This window comes from Cyclopterus lumpus, chromosome 20 (assembly GCF_009769545.1).
Source record: "Cyclopterus lumpus isolate fCycLum1 chromosome 20, fCycLum1.pri, whole genome shotgun sequence".
In the NCBI taxonomy this organism is placed as follows: Eukaryota; Metazoa; Chordata; class Actinopteri; order Perciformes; family Cyclopteridae; genus Cyclopterus; species Cyclopterus lumpus.
In genome coordinates, this window is record NC_046985.1 from 5,629,643 (window position 1) to 5,650,169 (window position 20,527).

Genomic DNA, 20,527 nt, shown 5'->3' on the forward strand with positions numbered 1-20,527 from the left:
GAATCCCACGGCGGTTTGTCCACCGGTCGTGATTAGCATGAACGAGGCTAAATGTGATCCGCGGAGGGCCGGCTGGGCAGAGAGGAGGACATCCTTAATTATCGGTTGTGTTTTAATGCCCTGTTGTTTTCCAACCAACAGTAATACATGCCATCCTATTGAGTAATGGGGTGGACATGCAGTGGTTCCCTTTAGTTGTACATTTGCATTTCAGGCATCAGGCAACTTACCAAGAAAGCGTAGGCAGAAGGTTTTTCCCCAAGGGCACATTGAGATAGTTATTGATACTGGTTATATTTATCATTCAAACAACATCAGTCTAGTTCATAGATCAGGGAAATCCTAAGTATAACTTTACTGTTTTAGTACATTTAAATGCAAAACCTTAAATAAACGAGAAGATTCAGTATTCATCCAGCATGCTTGTAATCCTGGTGGTGGATAGAGGTCTTAGAGGGAACGCTTAGACCTTAATGCTGAGAAATACAATTTGCTGAAGCTATCAATCACAGTTAACTCAGATTAATTAATATAGATCTTTGAAGATGACGGTGCTAAAATACTTTGAGCTATTCCTTTTTTTGTAATTGTGTTGCAGTTTCACTCATTCATACACGCGACCTCGGACACATCTTCCTTGACTGTTGATCACGCTGCCTGAGCAGGGAGATGACGGAGCAGGAGCAGCTCAGAAGCACGGCCTGGCGAACCGTCACCAGTCTTATTGATGGATGGTTTTGCAGCTCCTATTTTTGGCTTCCCGTCGAGCCTCCCATTCAAATAGTGCCACGGCCAGCTGCCCGCTGATGATGTGACACGACCGGCCCGGGCTCCAACACTTGCCTCATCGGCAGATTGTCACTGTACGCACATTCGAGCCACGTCCTTTTCTCCATCGCATGTAGCATGAGGTGACCCCTGGAAAGAAAGATAAATACCCCACCTTTCCACAGCGAGTCGTGGCCCCGCCCCTCAGGATTGATGATGCATCCAGGCTAGTGCATAAGCACTGATAGCCTGCATACCACACACTAAGTGCTCCAGTTTGATTGATTAGTGCACCTGAACAATACGGTTCTTCCATGGCATGAGTTTCATGCAGAACTTAATCAGCAGGAGTAAATGTTGCGTTGTTTTTTTCTTGTTTTTTTACTTCACCAGCGTAACTTTAGATGCACTGACAGTCGCTCTGGCCCCTGACATTGAGTCTAACAATGAATGATCGGTGGGACAAAGCCTGCGTTGGGTCAGTGCGCAGGATCCTGCTTTGCAACATGATTTATTGATGTCCCTGATGGCTTCAATGGAGGACTTCAACGAATGTCACCGGCTTCCTCTGCATTCGAAAGAGCCCCAATTCAGCAGGTTTTCCCTGCACACATTGCCCCTCCCTCCATACACCCCGAGCCTGGAAAACAGGCCGCATTAGTCACGTCGATGGGTTTGTTTGTCTTTGTGACATTAGCATGTGCTATTCTGAGGTGATCAGTCAGCTGGGTGATCCAGATAGTGTCGGCAACAGGTTGGTGTGCGTGATAACAGTGTGAGCTGTGCGTCTCCTGCCGGTCCAGACAAGGACGAATGTCTCACATTCAATGCCACCATTGAAATGTTTTAACACACCACTTTTGTTGTTGTTGTTGTTGTTGTTGTTGTTGTTTTTTCTCTTCTATTGAGCAAAGATTCACAGGTTTCGTGTTGTCCGCCTCCTCTTTTGCGTCATCACTCACAATGGACCGATTCCTTTTGTGTGTGTTTTTTTTTGTGCTTGGTGAAGGAAAACCATGCTGGGTAAAAGAAATGTAAATGTGCCTCTTATAGACGTCAACCTCTCACACCTTATTTTCCTTTTGAGTGTCCTTTTTTTTTTTACCTTGGTCTAATGTGTCTTATCCAACCTTTTTTCCTTTTGTCCGTGTCCTATCACTGATGAAACACAAACACGTACATCTCCCTCTCTTACTCCCCGCTACCCCTCTGAACTCCTCGCTGCACATTTTCCCACCCGGTCCGACCTTCGCTATTCTGCCCCTTTTCCATCCAATTTTCTTATGTTCGTCCCCGTTGCTTCAACTCAATAATGGATGTTCATAAAGCTCAATCTTTTCAATCATTTCTCTAGTTAATTCACCCGCAGTGCATGCTTCCCCCAACCCCATGCATGTCTTTGTGGAGGACGGGTCGGGCTCTCTGTCTGCGTTCCCACTGCTTACGCTCTCACTCCATCAGCCAGACACACAACCGTTGTGACAAATTACACCCATTTGTCTCAGTGTGCATGCAACACAGTGCATGTGTAAGAACTCACGGATGCTTATGTGCAGAGCAGAAATTCAGCAGTGTAACATATATTGTTGAGGTCAAAAATAGATGAATTTCTTGTTTACAAACAACGAAGGTTGAAACATGTTGCCACAATGTAATGATAGATTGCATGGATAGTTTCTGTCGGCTGTTTTTGTACACTGTTTGGGATATTCATCTTCCACCAACTCACTCACAGCCTTGTAATTATGACCCTCAATAATGAGAATAATGTGAAAATAACATCGTCTGATACAGAATCTGTAATCAGCACTAATGAATATATGGGCAGTGAGATGTCTGAGTGCAGGCTTACTTTTAAAAGCAGATTCTCCTCTTTAACATTTTAGATATGATCTTTAATAAAACATGATTTGACAAAACTGCAATGTCCCAAAATAAATATGAATCTCCAGGGAGAAACCACACGTCTGACTTTCTGATCAGACAAATCGGAGGGATGTGTTCCTGTTTGTGTGTGTGTTTGTGTGTGTGTGTGTGTGTGTGTGTGTGTGTGTGTGCGTGTGTGTGTGTGTGTGTGTGTGTGTGTGTGTGTGTGTGCCTGATCATTAAGTTTGCCCATTTGTGATATAGCTTTGTTTGTAAATGGAGCCTGGGTGTTATGTTTTATTTATTCAGTAGAAGCACCGTGTGGGGTTGCCAGGTTGTGACAGCCAGGTTTGGGGACTGATTGAAGGTATTACTGAACCCGTCAACATCCTCGCTCTTCATTGGCCTCTTTAATCGCATTCATCTACTTTTTTTAAATTAAAAAACATAATTATTACTCTACCTTGCTTGCAGCTGTAAGCGTTTAATATATTAATCCTACGATTTGGTCGCAATAATGGTCTTTTTCGTCAATTTTTGAAATGTTCTTCTTCTTTTGAGCATCTCAAAGGGCCTTATCCTCTAAACGTGTCCTAAAGTGACTGCTATTCACATGTCAGACGATCAACGATCAACAGATACTTAAGCTTTGATAGCTTGGGTTCGTCTGTGTTCCGTTTCCCTGCCTAAAGGATCATTTTAGGAGAGACAAGCAGTCATAAATCAAGGATGGCCATGTGTGTTATCTCCCCCGTTATGAGTCTGGAGTGGGCTCCGTGGATTAGAGACGTGACAGGCTTGGTTAATGGAAGATGGGGCCTGGACCCTCTATCCTGGTAGTCTGTGTTATTGAGTATGGAGGAATATGATTAATGATTCAGAGGCTCAGTTTAAATAGTCATTGCTTTGGGGTTCTGCTGCTGTGGTGTATTTTAAATCCTGCGGTGAACAAAGAGGAAAGAGGATGAAGAAGCTTTCTATGGCAAAGAAATTTCATATTACTGATATTGACATTCGCCTGGGCTGTTTTTTTTTTAATGTAAAGTTAATAATTTTATGAAATCATTCTGTCCTTTTCATTCTACATGTTCAACAGATCTTCTCACCTATTCTCCTGACTCCTTCTCCTCTGTCCCTCTTGGTAATGGAAACTCGGTTTCCATAGTTACTGAGCACCGTTATAAACCTTGTCATCCGGGTCACAGAGATAGCTTTCGACTATCTTTGTGTGTGTTCTCTCTGACTTTCATGACTATCAGAACAATGCAGTCTTAATCATTATCCTTAATTCTGTGATGCAGAAACCTCTTTAATCTCACCCCGACACGTCCATAAATTTCATGTTTTTATTTTTTTTGCACACATCTTGGAGGCTTTTTTCTTGTCACAAGCGTGATCCATATTCAGGCCCATGGTGTGTGCACCTGTACATTCTTGTGGTAGTTTTTGACAATAAAAGATACTGTTTATATTGTGGCATTTATGAATTCTCTTGGATGGCTTAAAAAAAAATACAGATCCAGTCTGTAGGATTTTAGGGGATTTATTCGTAGAAATGGAATATAATATTCACTACTATGGAAATAAGAATTGTTGTGTTTTCGCATAGAATGAGCCCTTCTTAGCTAACGTTACATAGGGAGTGGGTCCTCATGGTCCTCCATGTTGCCCACCATGTTTCTACAGTAGCTCACCAGGGACAAACCAACCACCGGCTCTAGAGAGGGCCTTTTGCCTTCTTACATTACCTGAAGGCCACCTTACATCTCTGACATGCTTGGAAGGAGAAGGGGAGGTTTTCATTAGGGTGCAAACAACATCACGGCTAAATACCACTAAATCCTACTCTCTGGTCTTTTATTCATTATTGTGTTTTTAAAAGATAAGATGAGTGATAAAAAAATTTAAAAAAGAAGAAGAAGAAAAAAAATTAATTGAGCCCACAAGCAATTATTTGCATCCATAGAGCTCCATAAAAGATTTCAAAACGCTTCAATGAGCCACACTGTTGCCATAAACACTAAAAAACTAAGTTTACATTACGTTACGTTTACATCTTCAGTAAGAATGAATGCATGAGTGCCACAGAACGGTTTGGAAGTTGGAAAGTGTTTAGACAACCTTGTGGATTGTTGTTTTTTTGGACTTTTCATGGGTTGAACATCAAAAAAGAACATAATATTGCCAGCATTATCCCTCAAGCAATAAAGCAATAATGGTTGAAACAAAATACAAAATAATCTTGTGGTAAAAACATGTGACATAACTTCATTCAGACAATCCTTTGTGTTTCTGCATGTTTTGTTATCACCTGAATGCATAGAAACCATCCGCTGGGAGCGTTTTCGTGTCACATTAGCAGTGTTTAACAGTGTCAATAAGGGAGGGAGCAAAGGGGAAATTAATAAGCCTTTCCACGTTCTCCCCCGCTTTGACTTTCTTGCTGTCTGGATAACATAATTGGACCAATATTCCCCACAGGCACCTGCTAATGGCTGGTCTCGACACAGCCTCCGTATGGAATTGAGCTTGAGAGAGTGAATCTGTCGGGTGGTTTCAGCATGTTAAGTGGGCTATTGCGACACTATGACTGTCGTGAACAGTTTAATGTAAAGAAAAGGTCAATACATCTTGTCTAGTATTGAGCATAAAGCGAGTGATTATTTGTTTCAGAAAACGTACTAACTCAGAGAATCTATCAAGACATCTAATTTCACAGTGCTCAAAATGATCAAAACCATTAAAAAATCCATTAGAACATTTTTTTTTTTCAGTGTTATCTGGATATTTCTCTCTGCAGAGTAACAAAGCCAGAAGATCCTTATTTATACCACCTGCATGGGTACACACAGTGCAACTCGCGTAGTGAATAATGCAGTTGATAAAGAACGAGGTGAGTGACAAACACCGCGGTTCAAAAGGCAGAGGAGAATAATGAATGCGAGACAAGACTACACCTCTCTACTGAACACCTGAGTTTCAGTTTCAACTGCCGGGCTGCACTCTCGCCTCGCGGCAAGATCCTTGAGGGAAATTATGTCGAAAAAAACACACCCACAGGGAAATAAATCCAATAACTCACGGAGCTAAGAGGATATTCTGCATCGACATCCGGTGCTAATCACCAGCTTTCTCTCTCTTTCTCCGCAGGTGTTCTAGCATTCCTAGCACTGCCAGTAGGACTGGTGTCATCAGCACAGGAGCTGTACCTCAGCCAGACATCCCAGGACTCCGTCTCCATGGCAGCCGCCCGCAGCAGCCCCCTTTCTGCCCCCGAACCTCCCGCCCTGGACTTGCATCAGGAAGGCTCCAGTAGCGGGGAATGGCCATCCAAAGGAGGCCCTCAGGCCTCAAACATCATCCTCCCTACTGTCGCCCTCCACCCTTTGGCCTGGCCTCTCCCGGCCCAAACGTACAGCCTGACTCATGACGACCCTCCCATCCACGACACAAGCACTGTGAGCACTGAAAGTCATGTGAATCAGCCCCTGGAGCCGAGCTCTGATATTGTAAACCAAGGCCACATGCACAAATCGGTCAGGGTAACTCAAGTCCATAACCCAGTGGCTGTCGGCACGATCCAGGCCAGCAGCAGCGTCCTTAAATCAGCCAGCACAGCGGTCCCAGATACAGATGTGGGATCTACTGCCAGAGAAGCTCCGGATCTTCTGTCCAGCTCTGAATCCGACAGAGGAGATGCGCTCGCTTCTCACCACGTCGAGCCTCAGAAGTTGAGCGTGGAGGAGTCCGGCGACCGCGGCCGGCAGCGTGTTCCAGATGTCGGGCGCTCCTCCCTTTCCTCTCCATCGATGACTGCTGACCCTACAGCGGGCCTGAAACTCAGGGAGCACGCTCAGGGCGCCTCGGAGCCGGCCGCACACCACGCCATCACCCTGAGGGAGGTGCATTCGGTGAACGAGCCCCCCACCGATGAACTGGTGACAGAGCCGAAGGAAGGGTCTGTGACTCGAGTCGAGAGCCCAACTGAGACGCCAACGTCCACCGCGTCCACCGCGTCCACCGCGTCCACCGCGTCCACTCCGGCGCTATCCACTGAGCCCGAACTCCAGACACAGAATCCAACAATCACCCCAAACAACCACTCTGCACCCAACGAGACCGCCACCGAGGATGGTCGTGGTCTCCTTCGCGGTAACGGCACGGACAATGCCCCTCAGGGCCACCGGTTGGGGAACGTGACCGCATACGGAGGGCTGCTCTCTAACGGCAGCTCAGCCGAGGAGGCCCTCGCTGCGGGGAACAGCTCGGAGCCCCCCTCCACCGCCAGCGGGAACTTCCTGAACAGGCAGGTGCCTGCCACCACCGAGGACCCCTGGACGCCCGGCAACAGCTCAGGCCCCACCGTTGACTCCCCGCTGTCCCGCATGACCATCTGCTTGAGCAGAATGGACATTGTGTGGATCGTGCTGGCCATCAGTGTGCCGGTGTCCTCATGCTGTAAGTAATGTCAGTGTGTGGCTTTGGAAAATGGGGAAATTTTAATGAATAGTAAAAAGTGCCAAATTACTTGGCTGACCTTGACGTAAAACTTATTAATGCTTGTATCATTAAAAAAAAATCTATTTTAAGGAGCATAATGGGACCACATGGCCAAAATAAATACATTTGAAAAAGCTCAACAGCAATGTCTCTTTCCATAAATCATGACCTGGTTACTCAAGATAATCCTCGGGCTTTTTCATGTCGGGACTATTTTTTTTCTTCGTTCAACCATAGTTGAAACAACATGAAACGGCTCACAACAGGGTCTGTGGACACCTGAGGTCACGATAAGTTAATTTGTAGTATACGTTGTGATTTATAAATTTAATACCCTCTTGTTTTCTTCCCCTTTCTTTTTGAAAGCCCTGCAGGACTCGATCCTGTTGCATTAAACTAGAGAGAGCGCAATAATAACAGCAAGGCGGGGGAGCAGTAGAGTTCCACCTTTAGGAAAAAGCCTTTGCATTGTGGTCTGTTTGAGATGGAAGAATAAGGATTTCTTCCCCTTGGATAACATATTAGTCCTGTATGATTCCTGAAAATGTCTTACTGAGAGACTGGCAGCTGTGTTGTTTTAGATAGCTCAAAATTACTCGATGGCACACCCACCAGTAGCCATTTCAAGCTATATTTTAGGGCGGTTTAAAAAAAAATATTTCTTGGAAACATGGCAGCCTTTACCTCTGTAGCGAGTGTGGGCGCTTTCGTAGTCTATTTGAAGCAGCGGATCTCAGTCTCTCATTTTCCCTTCCTGTCTTCCGGCCGCTCTAGCTGTGCTCTTGACCGTGTGCTGCATGAGGAGGAAGAAGAAGTCATCAAGTCAGGAGAACAACCTCAGCTACTGGAACAACGCCATCACCATGGACTACTTCAGCCGGCACGCCGTGGAGCTGCCCAGAGAGATACACAGTCTGGAGAGTGAGGTGCGTAATACCACTGATGCTCTATTAGTGTACAGCACTGCACACACACAGGTGGAGGCACGTGTGCTTGATGTTTCACTATCAGTCAGGGGGATGTTTTTTAATGAGTACGGAAACAACAGGAGGATCCATGTTCAATCTCCCCTGTCAGCAAGCCTCGAGGCCTGCTGAAGTATGAGGCTGAAGCATGAGGCTGAAGCATGAGGCTGAAGCATGAGATGCCATTTCGAACAAGCAGAAAAAGAGGAATTCCCTGCAGGAAATCTATTACTATCACTTGTTAGTAGTTACAAATTAGCTACAAAAATAGTTACACATTTCAAGGTATTACCCTATCAGTATACCAGTATGCTGTTATTAAGAACACATACTGTTGCTGGAGTAAATAAAAACATGTGACTATTCAATTTAATTTACAACTATGGTTTTTAAACCTTATACCAACTAAACATCTTGTGACGCGCTTATGAAATTACAGGGCTGTAATATTCCTCTGTAATATTTCTGCTAATAATAGATTATTAGTCCAATTTGCCAACAATATTCCGCTGAGGGTGTTTTAGATACAGCCTTTAAATACAGGAGCAACATAGAAAATGACATATTACATTTAATGCATTCCAATGGAGACTTGTATGATGTTTAATCATTCAAACCACAGAGAGTGTGGCATCCTGAAGAAGTGTCACGTCTGTTTGAAAACTCATCTAAATCTTTTGAGATGCTGCTAATCGGCTGTTTTTGTATTTATGGGCGTGAATATGCCGCCTCAGCTCTTTTCCATGAAGTGTTTTAATTATTTTGTTCATCCCCTGTTTATTTCTGCCATTTGGTTTACTGAGAAAAATAACAAGATTAAGACCTTTAGTTTTTACTGTGCAATACAGCGCCATCTGGTGGAAATGGTACTATATATCACCTATAACTACGTATCATTGTATATAGTATATTTTAAAGTTGTTATTAAATGTGCTGTAGGTCCTCTTCTTCCTCATATCATTTTTGATTCACCATTGTTTCGCTCTGTTTGCATGTCTCTCCAGTGACCATTTCCCTGTGTCTCCTTTCTTTTACTCCGTTGCCCAATTTGCATCAGCAGAGGGAGGCTGAGGTTGGATCATGTGTGGGATGCCCCTGGTGACACCCAGGTGTTGTTACACCCCCCCCCCCCCCCCCCTCCCCCCTTGCTTTACCTGTCTTTGTAGAGCAGCAGCCTCTTAGCTTCTCCTAGTGCTTTCGGTAGATGACAAGGGCTCCAGGAGACATGACTACATGACCTGAGATGACAATGTTAGTTTGATTTTGATTAGTGATAAAATGGTCTCGGCCCTGCTGTAATACAAATAATGTAGTTGTTCACGCCTCCCTCCTCCAGCACTGTCTGATTACTGCTGACTCACCACCAACAACCATGTCTACATCCCTCCGTTTCACATTAGGTCCCTCTGTTGTCTTGTTTTCTCTGAGTCCCCCCCTCCCCCCTCCCTTTTACATGCCTCTTCATCTCTAGCTTTGTCAGGTATCTTTGTTCGCCGTCTCCTTAAAAGCCAAACCCATATTTTATTGCGTTCGCTTCCACACTAGATAGTCTGCTCATTGCCTGCAGAGTGACTTACAGTACAGTAGACTGCAGCGTGTGCCCTAATGGTGACGCGTGAATCCTGAGTCACGGCTATTGTTTAACAGTTAGCAACATGCTCTGATTTCTTCTTCTTCTTTTTTTCTGCGTGTGCATTTGCAGGATCAAGACACCTGTCTCCCCCCGAACGGAGACTACAGCGGCAGCAGCGTGGTCCTGGTTAACCCTTTCTGCCAGGAGACGCTCTTCATCAACAGAGACAAAGCTTCCGTCTTCTAGAGACGGGAAAAGAGAGACACTGTCGGATTCTCCTCTTCTACTCCCCCTGCTGTCGTCGTCTATTTTATAAATGTGCTAAGTATTCAGAGACTTTATACTGTATATGACAAACACAAAGAGGCAACCTGAAAGAGGAGCGATGTGAACAAGACACTCTTTGAGGATGCACCTGCATATTTTTCTGATGTACATTTTCTACAAAAGGCTTAATTGTGATAAAAGGTTTTTATCGTCTTTTTAAAATACAGATTATAGGTGGTTTTGTTTCATTACAGTGGCTTGATGAGTGAGCGCACTGTGGATGTTGACACATGAAATTTGCTTTAGAGAGAGAAGCGTACTATGAAAACATTAAAGCTGTTCTTTGTCATTTTATGTTTCCTTTAAGATCAATCCCAAAATACTTATAGCCTGTTGAACTTGAATATAGCACCTACGTTATTAGGGGGTGGGGGAGTGTTACTGTATGTGAGATCCGGGCCCATATCTATCAAACTGAGAAACACATTTAAGAATGATTTACAAAGCAATCTTAGGAGTAAAAAAGTTATTCTAGAAGCCAAGAATAAGACCGATTAATTAAGCAACTGACATCAAAGTGTGGGAGTAACTTTTAAGATCAGCTCTCAGGTGATCACATGATTAATCATGACAGCTGGAAACTATTCATCTGCTCCCTTTTTCATTCTTTTCACTCCTTTTTTTATTTTTTATCCTTAGTTCACTTTTATTGAAATTAACAACTACATATATTTATGGTATGGAAGTAATAATAAAAGTAACACATTTCATTTATAGTACGCATTTGTTGATGCATTAAAGAAAAATGCTTTTTAATGCATGGAAAGTGATCGCAAAGCCAATTCAAGCATTATTCTTGTCGTTTGCACACTCGATACCGCTGAAGTTCTCTTAAATTTAAGAGCATTGTTATGATAAATATGTTTTGTTTGCAAGATTAAGTGAAGGATAAATCCTGCATTTTTACTTTAAGCAGTTTGATCAAAATGGGCCCAGATTTCGACGGTTGATTTTGGGCAGATTATTTGGCGTGTGCATTTAGCAGCGTTGAGAGATGTTGGTCAAATGACTTAAGGTGGCTTTCCCCCACATGTGTCACCAGCTTCTCTAAGAGGGACCACATAGATGTCTTAATTCTGTCTTAATGTGCTGCCCCCCTCCCTTTCTCTACCGTATTACGTGTTACTTTAAGTCAAACAAGACTTCAGCTCAGTTTGATCTGTTTCTCTCTAAGTGTCTGTTTGTTTCTTGTCCGTATCGTGGAGTGGCTACTGGTTTTAGCCCAGTTTAAGAACGAGTTTCTCTGCGCTGTAGGAAACAATTAGACCAACCTTTCTACTGTAAATGTCTCCCTCCATAAACAATGTGTTTGTCCATCAATGCAAACTGGGGTCTGTTGAATGATTGTGAAATTAGTTGCTGGACCACATATGTGTTAGAGGCTGTCGAAAAAATCTTGACCAATCGAAACACTGAGATAAATAATGTATGCTGAATATTTACTGTGAGCACATACAGAGGCAGTTTAGTAAATAAATAAAAAAAGAGTGAATATGTTGTTTAATTATTGAACCTGTGGTCCTTCTATCATCTGTTTTTATTTTGCATTGCTGCAGTTGTATTCAATAATCGATGCTGCCTGCCTCTAACGTCGCTAAAGATTTTCTGCATTGTGAGATGTTGTTCTGAAATCACAGATTCAAGAGGTGATGTTGCACAACACACCTAAACATATTGATATTTCTTGCATTGGATGCTCACAGCTGGGCTTCTTGTTTTGCACGCTCAAAAGTGGATATTTTACCAAACGTTCAGTGGCACGATGGAGCAGTGTTCAACATTATGTATTTTTTGTACTGTAGTATACACTGTACTTTTTACTGCTGAGCAATAAAACAAAGAACAAACTCCGACTGATTTGTTTTTCATTCAAACAGCAGGCATGTCCTCGTATGGCCATGGCAGATGGAGTTTGAACACAAGTATTTTGTCAAATATTTGACTTACTGTACCGCACGTGTTAGATAGATAACATACTTTACTATATAACAAAGCAGCGTAAACAGCCTTGCCGACCACAGCACATCCATTGTTGTGAGCTGGAATGTTTCTCTTTGTGCACCAGTGCTGCGTGTGGTCAAGTGACCTCCAGCTATGGGGATATGACGTCAGTTCAATAATCTGTTTACAAGCCTGCTTTACTGTTGGGGAGAGTGTTATTAACATATGTGTTTAGGTTTGTTCAAATATGGCAGAACATGACAGTTCGACTTTTGTGTCTTTTGTATACACGACAGGCCTCATTCTGTTTGGCAAGTTTGATTCAAATACATGCCGGAGTTTAAATAGAAAATACTCATTGTATTACAGTCATGATTTTTTATTTGAATAATGAGCTATGTCAAATAATGAGTGTCTTAAATTCTTTTGAAAGAAAGTAAGAAGACTGTTGAGGCTTGTTGTGGAGGCCATGTGGTCTTCAGCCACCATCACTTCAACTTTACACTCATTGAAATATCCAACATTATATAAGGAATGCATACAAGATTTTATGCAGCAATATGTTATGACATTTAGATGTTCAGAATGTACTGCAGTGCAATACTGATTCACAATAATTGGAGAATAAGGAACAATTGAAGGAAAATAAAAATAGCAATGCAATATCAATAATAAAAAAAGTCAAAATTATGAGACGTTAAACCAAAATAATTATTTTAAGTTAGGGGGTGATACATCAAAGTTATCAGATAGTAGAGTCATAATTTTGACATAGCCATTTTTTTTCACTTATTTTTTATACTTGATGTTATTTATTTAATGTCCAATCTTTTAATGTTTAATAACTGTATTGCTTCCTGAATGCTCATACTAATTATGCCAATTAAATGTATTTTATTCTTAAAATAAGATACTGTGCCTAAGTTGTCATGTACCCTGAAGTAATTATTTTTATAGTATGCAACTTAACATTTTCAGTAGCTGCAGGTAGTTCTTAGATTTTACAGAAATAGGAAAATGTGATGCATTGCTATACATCAAGGCACCACCTGTAATCCCTTACTTTGGAATACTTCTGAAACAAAATTAACAATAAAACAACAACCTGAATGGGGACATTTAGAAACGTCTTTAATGTTTAGTTTGTTTCCTTTATAATATGGCACTTTTTTAGTTTTGCTTTGAAAAGTGCTCAATAAATAAAGTCTTCTTTACTTTTCTACATTGTTGTATTATTACTTTGACCTGATTATTTTTTTCTGAGAATTTAATTTATGTTTTACTAGCATATATACTTATTATGATATACATTCGATGAATTCCTGCAACTACTAGTAGATAAATAGCAATAAGACTACTACGTTACTGTATTTGAAAGGTTATAAAAACACAAGTATCTTTAAAGAAATAAAATGTAATTAAATATGTTTGGCATGTAACTCATAGAAGATTTAGAAATACGGACTGATTTATATGAGAAAATGTTACAATATTGACTTTAATTATTTGGACTCAAACTGCTTCCGGTTCGGGGTCGATGTTCTTCCGGGTCACGGTACAGATTTGTCAAATAGCCCCTGCATGGCATGGTTGTCAGGATTGCCTTCGATTGGGTGGACATTTTTTTTTATCAGCCTGTAACAGAAGTTAAACCGTCAGCGTGACGAGCGATCCCATCTTCTCCGTCCCGTTGAACAGCTGTCCCGCCTCTCGGAGAGCAGACTTCCCACATTTGTCATTGCTCGGTTAGCTCACGAGTTTAACGTTGCTCTTTTGAAAATGGCGGATCTACCACCGGAGAAGAGCCTGGACGATTTCTTCGCCAAGCGGGATAAAAAGAAGAAGAAAGAAAAAGGAAAGGCCAAAGAGTCCGTCGCCGGGCCCACCTCGGGTGTGATAAAGAAGACCAAGAGGGAGAAGGAAAAAACCACAAAAAACGACAATCAAGATACGCAGATTGAAAAGGTAACTGCTATCGTTGCTCTCCGCTAACTTTTTTTTTTTTTTTTTTTTTTTTTTCCTTTTTTTTTTATTGCCGTCTTTTCCAGATACCGGTGTCGTGTCAAATTTGGCATCCCTTGTAGTAATCCATTTCCTGCTTAAATTTAGCCCGCTCGCTCGCCCCTCTCTAACGTTTCCCCCCACCCTTTAATTCAGGAAGATGAGGCACGTAGTGCAGCTATATTCTGACGTGTAGGGAGGAAACGCCGGCTGCTAGCTAGCATATGGTTCCTACAGGCACACTCTCATTGCGGGCACACGCGACGGTTACCTCCGCGAGCTGCGCCTCGCGCTCTCTATTGTGTTACGTCTTCCGTTTTTGTGTCTAAATTATCGGTTACGTGTAAACGTTTGAGGCCCAGTCGTGAACTCGTGCAGTTAAAGGCCTTGTGTGTGCATGACGAGGCTGTCATCCCCCCTGAATCGTGGCTGTCCAACTAAAAACGTGAGGCCGAGCCGCCATTTGTCACAAGTTTCATGGGGCTTTTTTTTTTTTAAATTAAAAATAAATATTTATAATCACGTAGCCAAGCTAGGTTTTCTTTATTTAAGGTTAAGGGTGTAATCGCCCTGCCGCGTGACGTTGACCCAAACGACTATGGCCCCGTTTTTTTTTTCCTCCACCGTTTCTTGGGGTCGATGTGACTGAAATGGAAGATGGTCTTTTATCAAAGAAGAGACCGGCTTTGTTGCAACGCTGCCAATGTAGATGTGCTGGTGTCTGCTGAGATTTAATGCTCCCTTCTGTCCAGAAGGACGAGGAATGGAAAGAGTTTGAGCAGAAAGAAGTTGACTACAGCGGGCTCCGGCTCCAGGCTTTGCAGATAAGGTAAGGAATATGTATGTGGTTGTCATGACTCCTTGACATTTGCAATTTAGCCTTGGTGCCATCCATTTTTTTTAACCAACTTAACTATTTTCCAGTAGGAAATATGTCCACTGAAATGGCCATTACTCCCTATTATCAAGCTATGATGAGGCTGCGTTACTATTTGGATTAATTATTCTGGTGTTACTCTCGGTACTTATAAAACTACTGCTGGACTGAAGCTAAACTGCCAACAGTAAATTATTTTTAAGCATAAAATCTGTAACAAATCCTTGGTTAGTCCTTACGTCACATAATAGTTTATTTAAGCGATTTTTTTGTGTGAAACACTAAACAATATGTGCTCTTGAATAATCAACCTGTTTTTACAAGCCAATCTGCAAAAAAAAATACACCCCTGATAGCTCGTCCTGGTTTCACATCCGCTCAACGGCCTTTTTATCTGTTTGCAGTGACGAGAAGGAAGAGGAGGAGTACGAGAAGGAGGAGGTCGGCGAGGATGGAGAGATCATTCTGGTCAGCGGAGACAAGGTGTCCGGTCCCTGGAACAAGTCCGGTGCTACACCGACTCCTGCTGCTGCTGCACCTGTCGGTGAGTGAACCAACTTCGACGCTCGTGTGTTTTAAGGGGTCAGGGGTCAACATGCCACTGCCCTTGTTGGCTTTTCCCACCCTAGTGATGTCATTAACGCTGAGCTCATATGTCTTGGGCACTTTCGCTAATTATGGGTTACTGTATGGTTACGGTAGAGCTGGCCTTTGTTCCAAGCCATACATGTTTTTTTTAAATCTGTTTTATCATAAAACATTTATGAAGCAGTTGTAATATTTTTGGGGGAGAATTTTAAAAAAAGAATTCTGCACCTGGAAAATCTGTTTTCCTTTCAAACTAACATGATTTTTTTATAATTACAGAGGAAGTAGAGGAGCCTGAGTCAAAGCCTTCTGGCGTATATCGCCCCCCGGGGGCTCGGCTGACCACCACCAGGCGAACCGCCACCCAGGGGCCTCCTGAGATCTTCAGCGACACACAGTTCCCCTCTTTAATGGCCACCTCCAAGCATGTGGAGACACGCAAGTAAGTAGCGTTCAGGGACAACAGCCGGTTTAACATGGCGGCGGCTGTCTTGTTGCCGTTTGACTGAAGGGATGCGTGTCTGTTTCAGGGACAGAGAAATGGAGAAGACCTTTGAGGTGGTGAAACACAGGAACCGCGGTAGAGAGGAGACCGGCGGTACCGCCTCTATGCAGCACTTGCAGCTCGACAACCAGTACGCCATCCTGGGGGACAAGTAGAACCGCTCCCCTCCGTCCCCTGGCCCCTTCAGCAAGGTCCGGCCCAGCCCCTCGAAGGAAGCTGAACTCCAGCTGTGTTGACTGCAGTCCTGACGGAGCTCATCGTGCCACCATCACCACACTGGTTACTCACACACACAGCCTCATATACATGCACCACATACAGTGACACTCCCTTTAAAAATCGAAGTAACACACTTTACAGACATTGGTTGGCAAAACTGAAGGACTGCGTCTGAAGGGGCTGTTGAAAGAGGGAATAATTGAAAAGGAATTGGCAAAAATACACCCAAACGTACAAAACTGCAGCAGCAACAGCAGACTTTGTGGATTGTACTCAGAGCAGCAGTTGTGTGGCGCAACTTTTCTCTGGACTTCAACTTGCTTCGATAAAGCCACAGAGGATAACTTTAGGCGAGATGATTTTACAAACTCCTGTGAAAATATCTATTTTTTTGCAAGATTGTTATGACCCAATCGCACATGGTATTTTGGGGTGTTTTTTTTGTTGTTTTTTTGAGTTACGGTGGGGAGCTTCGTGAGATACCACAGCAGCATAGCTGGTGGTGACAATGTGGACTGAGCTCTCTTTTTCTTTTCTTTTTTTTTTCTGCTGTGGTGGCAAACAGGGCAAACACCAGCCCGCCCCACCCCCCACCCCCTCCCCTATATACAAGCCGGCCATCAGGCTCTTTAATTTAGAAACTTGAAGCTTTGTTTATTTCCCTTCGTGACGATGACACTCTGCAAAGATCTATGGACAAGAAGCGATAGGTTGTGGTCCTCCATTTAGAATTTCTATATAAAGTGGCCTTACTGATAGAAACTGCTTTGTCATCTGAAGAGAACTTTGCTTGTCTCACGGGCTTCTGCCTGCCTCTGGATCTCAACACTTTGGGACAAAAGAAACCCCATATACAAAAGAAAATAATCCCTCTGTTCAAGAATGTAGTGCTGTTGTAGTTTGCCTGGTGATTGCAACGACTAACTGTCTTTTTATATCCACTGTTATATTTTGCTGCCCCTAATTCGTTTCGGTCTTTTTAGACATCGGATAAATAGAAATTAAAAAGCTGGTTTCTAATCAATTCTTTTTTCTTTTCTTTTTTGGTAACAAATATTTCACTGTGGTTTGACACCAGATGTTCACAGATGTTACAGTATCGAGAAAAATGACGGGAAACCACTTTAAAAGTATAATTTCTTCCGTTTTTTTTCTTTGGGCCGTACTGAGTTCACAAGATCTTTTTTATTATTTGGTAAGTGCTACATTTCAATCTCAGTTTTAAGACTTCTTTTTTTTTTTTTTTTTTAATTACGGCTTTCCTCACAAGTAAACGTGCTGTGTCAGCCCTTATTGCAGTAGAACAGGGAGCTTGTGCATAACTTAATTTCTCGAGAGCAACGACTCGTCGGTAAAACCATACGGTCACCAAACCAGTACAACAGTGGTGCGCCCAGTTAAAAATCAAATGGGTTTTTACTACAAGCATAGTTATGTTTGGGAAGGTAAAGAACTGGATTTATGTTCTATGTTTCTGTCCTTTCCATAAAAGATGTCGGGGAGAGATTATCCCCGCTGGAACACTTTGGGTGGACGTAGATAATATTTGTGATGAAAAGAGAGCCGAACACAAAAAAAAAATAAAGTGATCCTTGTGATTTGAAGTCTTGTCTGAATCTTTAAACGTTGAAATTGGGGATTTGCTGTAGACTGTCTTTTTTTTATTTCATTTTTTCAGAAAAAGTGCTGTTTATTTGTAAACTGAAGACCTGTGTTAACCTGCTATCCTTCCCATAATCTAATTGGTGTCTCATTTTGACAAAGCGTGGAAAAATTATCAAAAGTTTCAGCTCTTTTTGGAAAAAGTAGACCTTATACCAAGCATATTAACAAATAAAAACCTTTTTCTCACACAACAGACTTGAAATGTTTATTTGAAGGAGACAAACTCCAAAAAATTACTTAAATTGTCATTTCTATCTCCGATTTGACATGTTTCCATCTGCGCCGCCCCTCTGCTGTCCGTCCTCATTGGTTCCCCTGAAAAGACAGGACGCCTCGCAGTTAAAGATCTCCAGCTTTAAAATCAAACTAATCGTGGCGAGTGGTTTCTTGGATCACGTCTCCGTCAGTTGGTTCAGGCTGGAAACCAAAGCCGTTGTCAAGAAAGTGCCAATGACTGCAGGGACTTCGAGTGATCTGAAGAAGAAAGAAAAAAACATTTCAGGAACTTACAGTTGTGTACATTGTTGGCAGACCACTTCTTAGTTTTGTTTGTGTTGAGAATATTTCAGTGAGATGCCTCTTTTTTCCGATTGGTCGAATTGTAAATTACACTCGCCGGCCACCAGGTGGTGCTGCAGCGAATGAGTCCGTTCCGGTGGAACAATAGAGCCGTAATGGCGGCTAACCACGGTCTCGGGCTCACCAGTGGCTCTCCTTTTAAAGAAGGAATGCTGTGACCGACTCACACGATGAAATTCAAGTAATATGCATGTATTAATTTATGTGGGGTATTAAAATAAACTGGAGACACGTGAGACTTGTTGTAATCCTTCACACCAAACTAAGAGTTCTCTGTTGGTTTTATATATGTGTGTGTATATATATATATATATATATATATATATATATATATATATTATATAATTTAAGTGTACAGGAAATAAAAGGGAAAACCATAAACAAATGTTAATTTGCTTTTTAAAAATACGTGACAATATTTTCAGACACCACCAATAATAAAAACAATGTTGGGAATACTTTCCAAATATTTATGTTTTGCTGCAGTGACGCTAACTGCCACCCCGAACACTGTACCAGAATAATTATGCTATTCCTATGCTACTCCGCTGGTTACTGCTCCCCCTGTGACCTCCTTCTCCTGCTACCATGTTGTTTCACCTACCGTAGGGGTATCTGCAAGCGGCACCGTGCCTCCTGTAGGCCACTGAAATTAAAATATATAGCACTTGAATTAAAATATACAACAACCCTAAACCAAAAAAAAATCATTTTTTTGGGGCCTTTTTTGTGTGTGTTTTTTCCGGTTCTGCAAGGTCATTGACACCATATTTCCAACTAAGCAGCAAAACGATCAATAAACCAGTTTCATAGAGACAGCAGTAGTATGATGAATGCTCCATAATAAATGCAGATGTTCCCTTTTCAGTAAATCCAGGAGAAGCCATGCATCTTAACACGCTGTCTTACCGAGGCTGCGAGGATGAATCCCACCAAACACAGTAGTGTGACTCCTTTCATCTTGATCCTAGATCAGCCTCCTTTCTGTTCCCCCACCTGCTTTATAAAGTGTCCATGTCAGTAGGTGGAGTTACACAATGTGTGCTGATTTAGGACAACATCAAAGTCCAACTGGGTATATTTGTGAGCAGATGTGAAATCGCTTCCTCGCACAAAAAAACAACTGATTAATCGCTTTTGTCTGTAGAATGTTATAAATAAAGTGAACGATTTGCATTGAGACTTCCCAGAGCCCGAGACGACGTCTCCAAAGTCCTCGTTTTATCCAAACGTCAAACTAACACCCAAAGATATTCAATTTACTCTCACGGAGCAAAGAAAAGCAGGAAATCTTCACATTTGAGAAGCTTAAATTTGGACACTAGTTTACATTTGTGATTGAAGGAAGACTAAAATGATTATCTGTGTAGGTAGAGATTCTTTCTTCTGTTAATCAAATGTCATGTCACTGAAATTGGACTAATCTCTTTCGACCCCAAACGCGTACTGCCCTAAATATAGCTGAATTAGGAAAGGAAAGGACATTTTCATGTAATACTTTTGATAAAATGTTTAATTAAAAGAAGAAGAAGCAGCGGCCGAATGACGACCTGGTGGTTTCTCATCCTGATGGCTGCTTTTCTCCATCAGAAGTCAAAACATCTGTTGAGTTGAGCCCTGATGTGTGTGTCGTCTTTCATTTCTCTGTTTTTCCCTGGAAAAGACAAGAAAAGCCATTTCAGCTCAACGGCATTTGTAATTATTTGTCTCTAATTACCACATCCTTTGTTTTAAAACGTGGACACTGGACTAGTAGATCATATCTCAGTGTATCATAGAGATTATACTATTTGACATTAAATGATAAATTTATGAGGGTGCTTTTTATGCATTTAGTTTTCCTTGAGTTCTCACCTTAGTGTCCTCTCCATCAGGAGGTGGTGGGAACCCGTGAGAATTCTCAATGGACTGCCAAGTACCTTCCCACTGATGGGGGAAGATAATCAACAATGTACAGTGATGTAAGAATGATCTATTAATTCATGTCGACACTTTCTCTCCGAGTCTGTCTCACATTCGTCTGTTAAGACTCTATTTCTTCCTCCTCCTTAAGCATGAGACGACTCTATGAAAGTCTACATACCTCTGCACTTTTATTATCTGGATCGCGTTTCTCTGGGACCTGAAATGGAAAAGGCATTGCACTTAATGAA

General features: G+C 42.1%; 2 protein-coding genes across 5 annotated transcripts in view; both read left to right on the forward strand.

The window, feature by feature from the left end:
• Positions 1-11,841, forward strand: part of tmem108 (transmembrane protein 108) — a 38,750-nt gene extending 26,909 nt beyond the window's left edge. For both annotated transcript variants that reach the window (XM_034560699.1, XM_034560700.1), the window contains exons 3-5: positions 5,785-7,092; positions 7,909-8,060; positions 9,802-11,841. In XM_034560699.1, the coding sequence (XP_034416590.1) occupies positions 5,785-7,092; positions 7,909-8,060; positions 9,802-9,918 (1,577 nt within the window). In that variant the 3' untranslated portion in view covers positions 9,919-11,841. The remainder of the gene's footprint in view (positions 1-5,784; positions 7,093-7,908; positions 8,061-9,801) is intronic.
• Positions 11,842-13,478: 1,637 nt separating this feature from the next.
• On the forward strand, positions 13,479-17,983 carry cdv3 (carnitine deficiency-associated gene expressed in ventricle 3). Of its 3 annotated transcripts, none has more exons than XM_034560145.1 (5): positions 13,479-13,905; positions 14,694-14,770; positions 15,223-15,362; positions 15,686-15,848; positions 15,937-17,983. In XM_034560145.1, exons 1-5 carry the CDS (start codon positions 13,720-13,722, stop codon positions 16,064-16,066), a joined length of 696 nt encoding a protein of 231 aa, XP_034416036.1. In that variant the 5' UTR covers positions 13,479-13,719; the 3' UTR covers positions 16,067-17,983. The 3 variants fall into 3 exon arrangements, with proteins under 3 accessions (XP_034416036.1, XP_034416037.1, XP_034416038.1); XM_034560146.1 differs by having other exon boundaries at positions 14,697-14,770; XM_034560147.1 differs by having other exon boundaries at positions 14,703-14,770.
• Positions 17,984-20,527: the final 2,544 nt, after the last annotated feature.

Bases quoted from the DNA above. Each gene is read 5' to 3' on its own strand.
- cdv3 (XM_034560145.1), top strand. From the start codon at position 13,720: ATGGCGGATCTACCACCGGAGAAGAGCCTGGACGATTTCTTCGCCAAG. The intron at 14,771-15,222 runs GTAAGGAATATG...ATCTGTTTGCAG, and splicing joins CTCCAGGCTTTGCAGATAAG to TGACGAGAAGGAAGAGGAGG. The intron at 15,849-15,936 runs GTAAGTAGCGTT...TGTCTGTTTCAG, and splicing joins AAGCATGTGGAGACACGCAA to GGACAGAGAAATGGAGAAGA.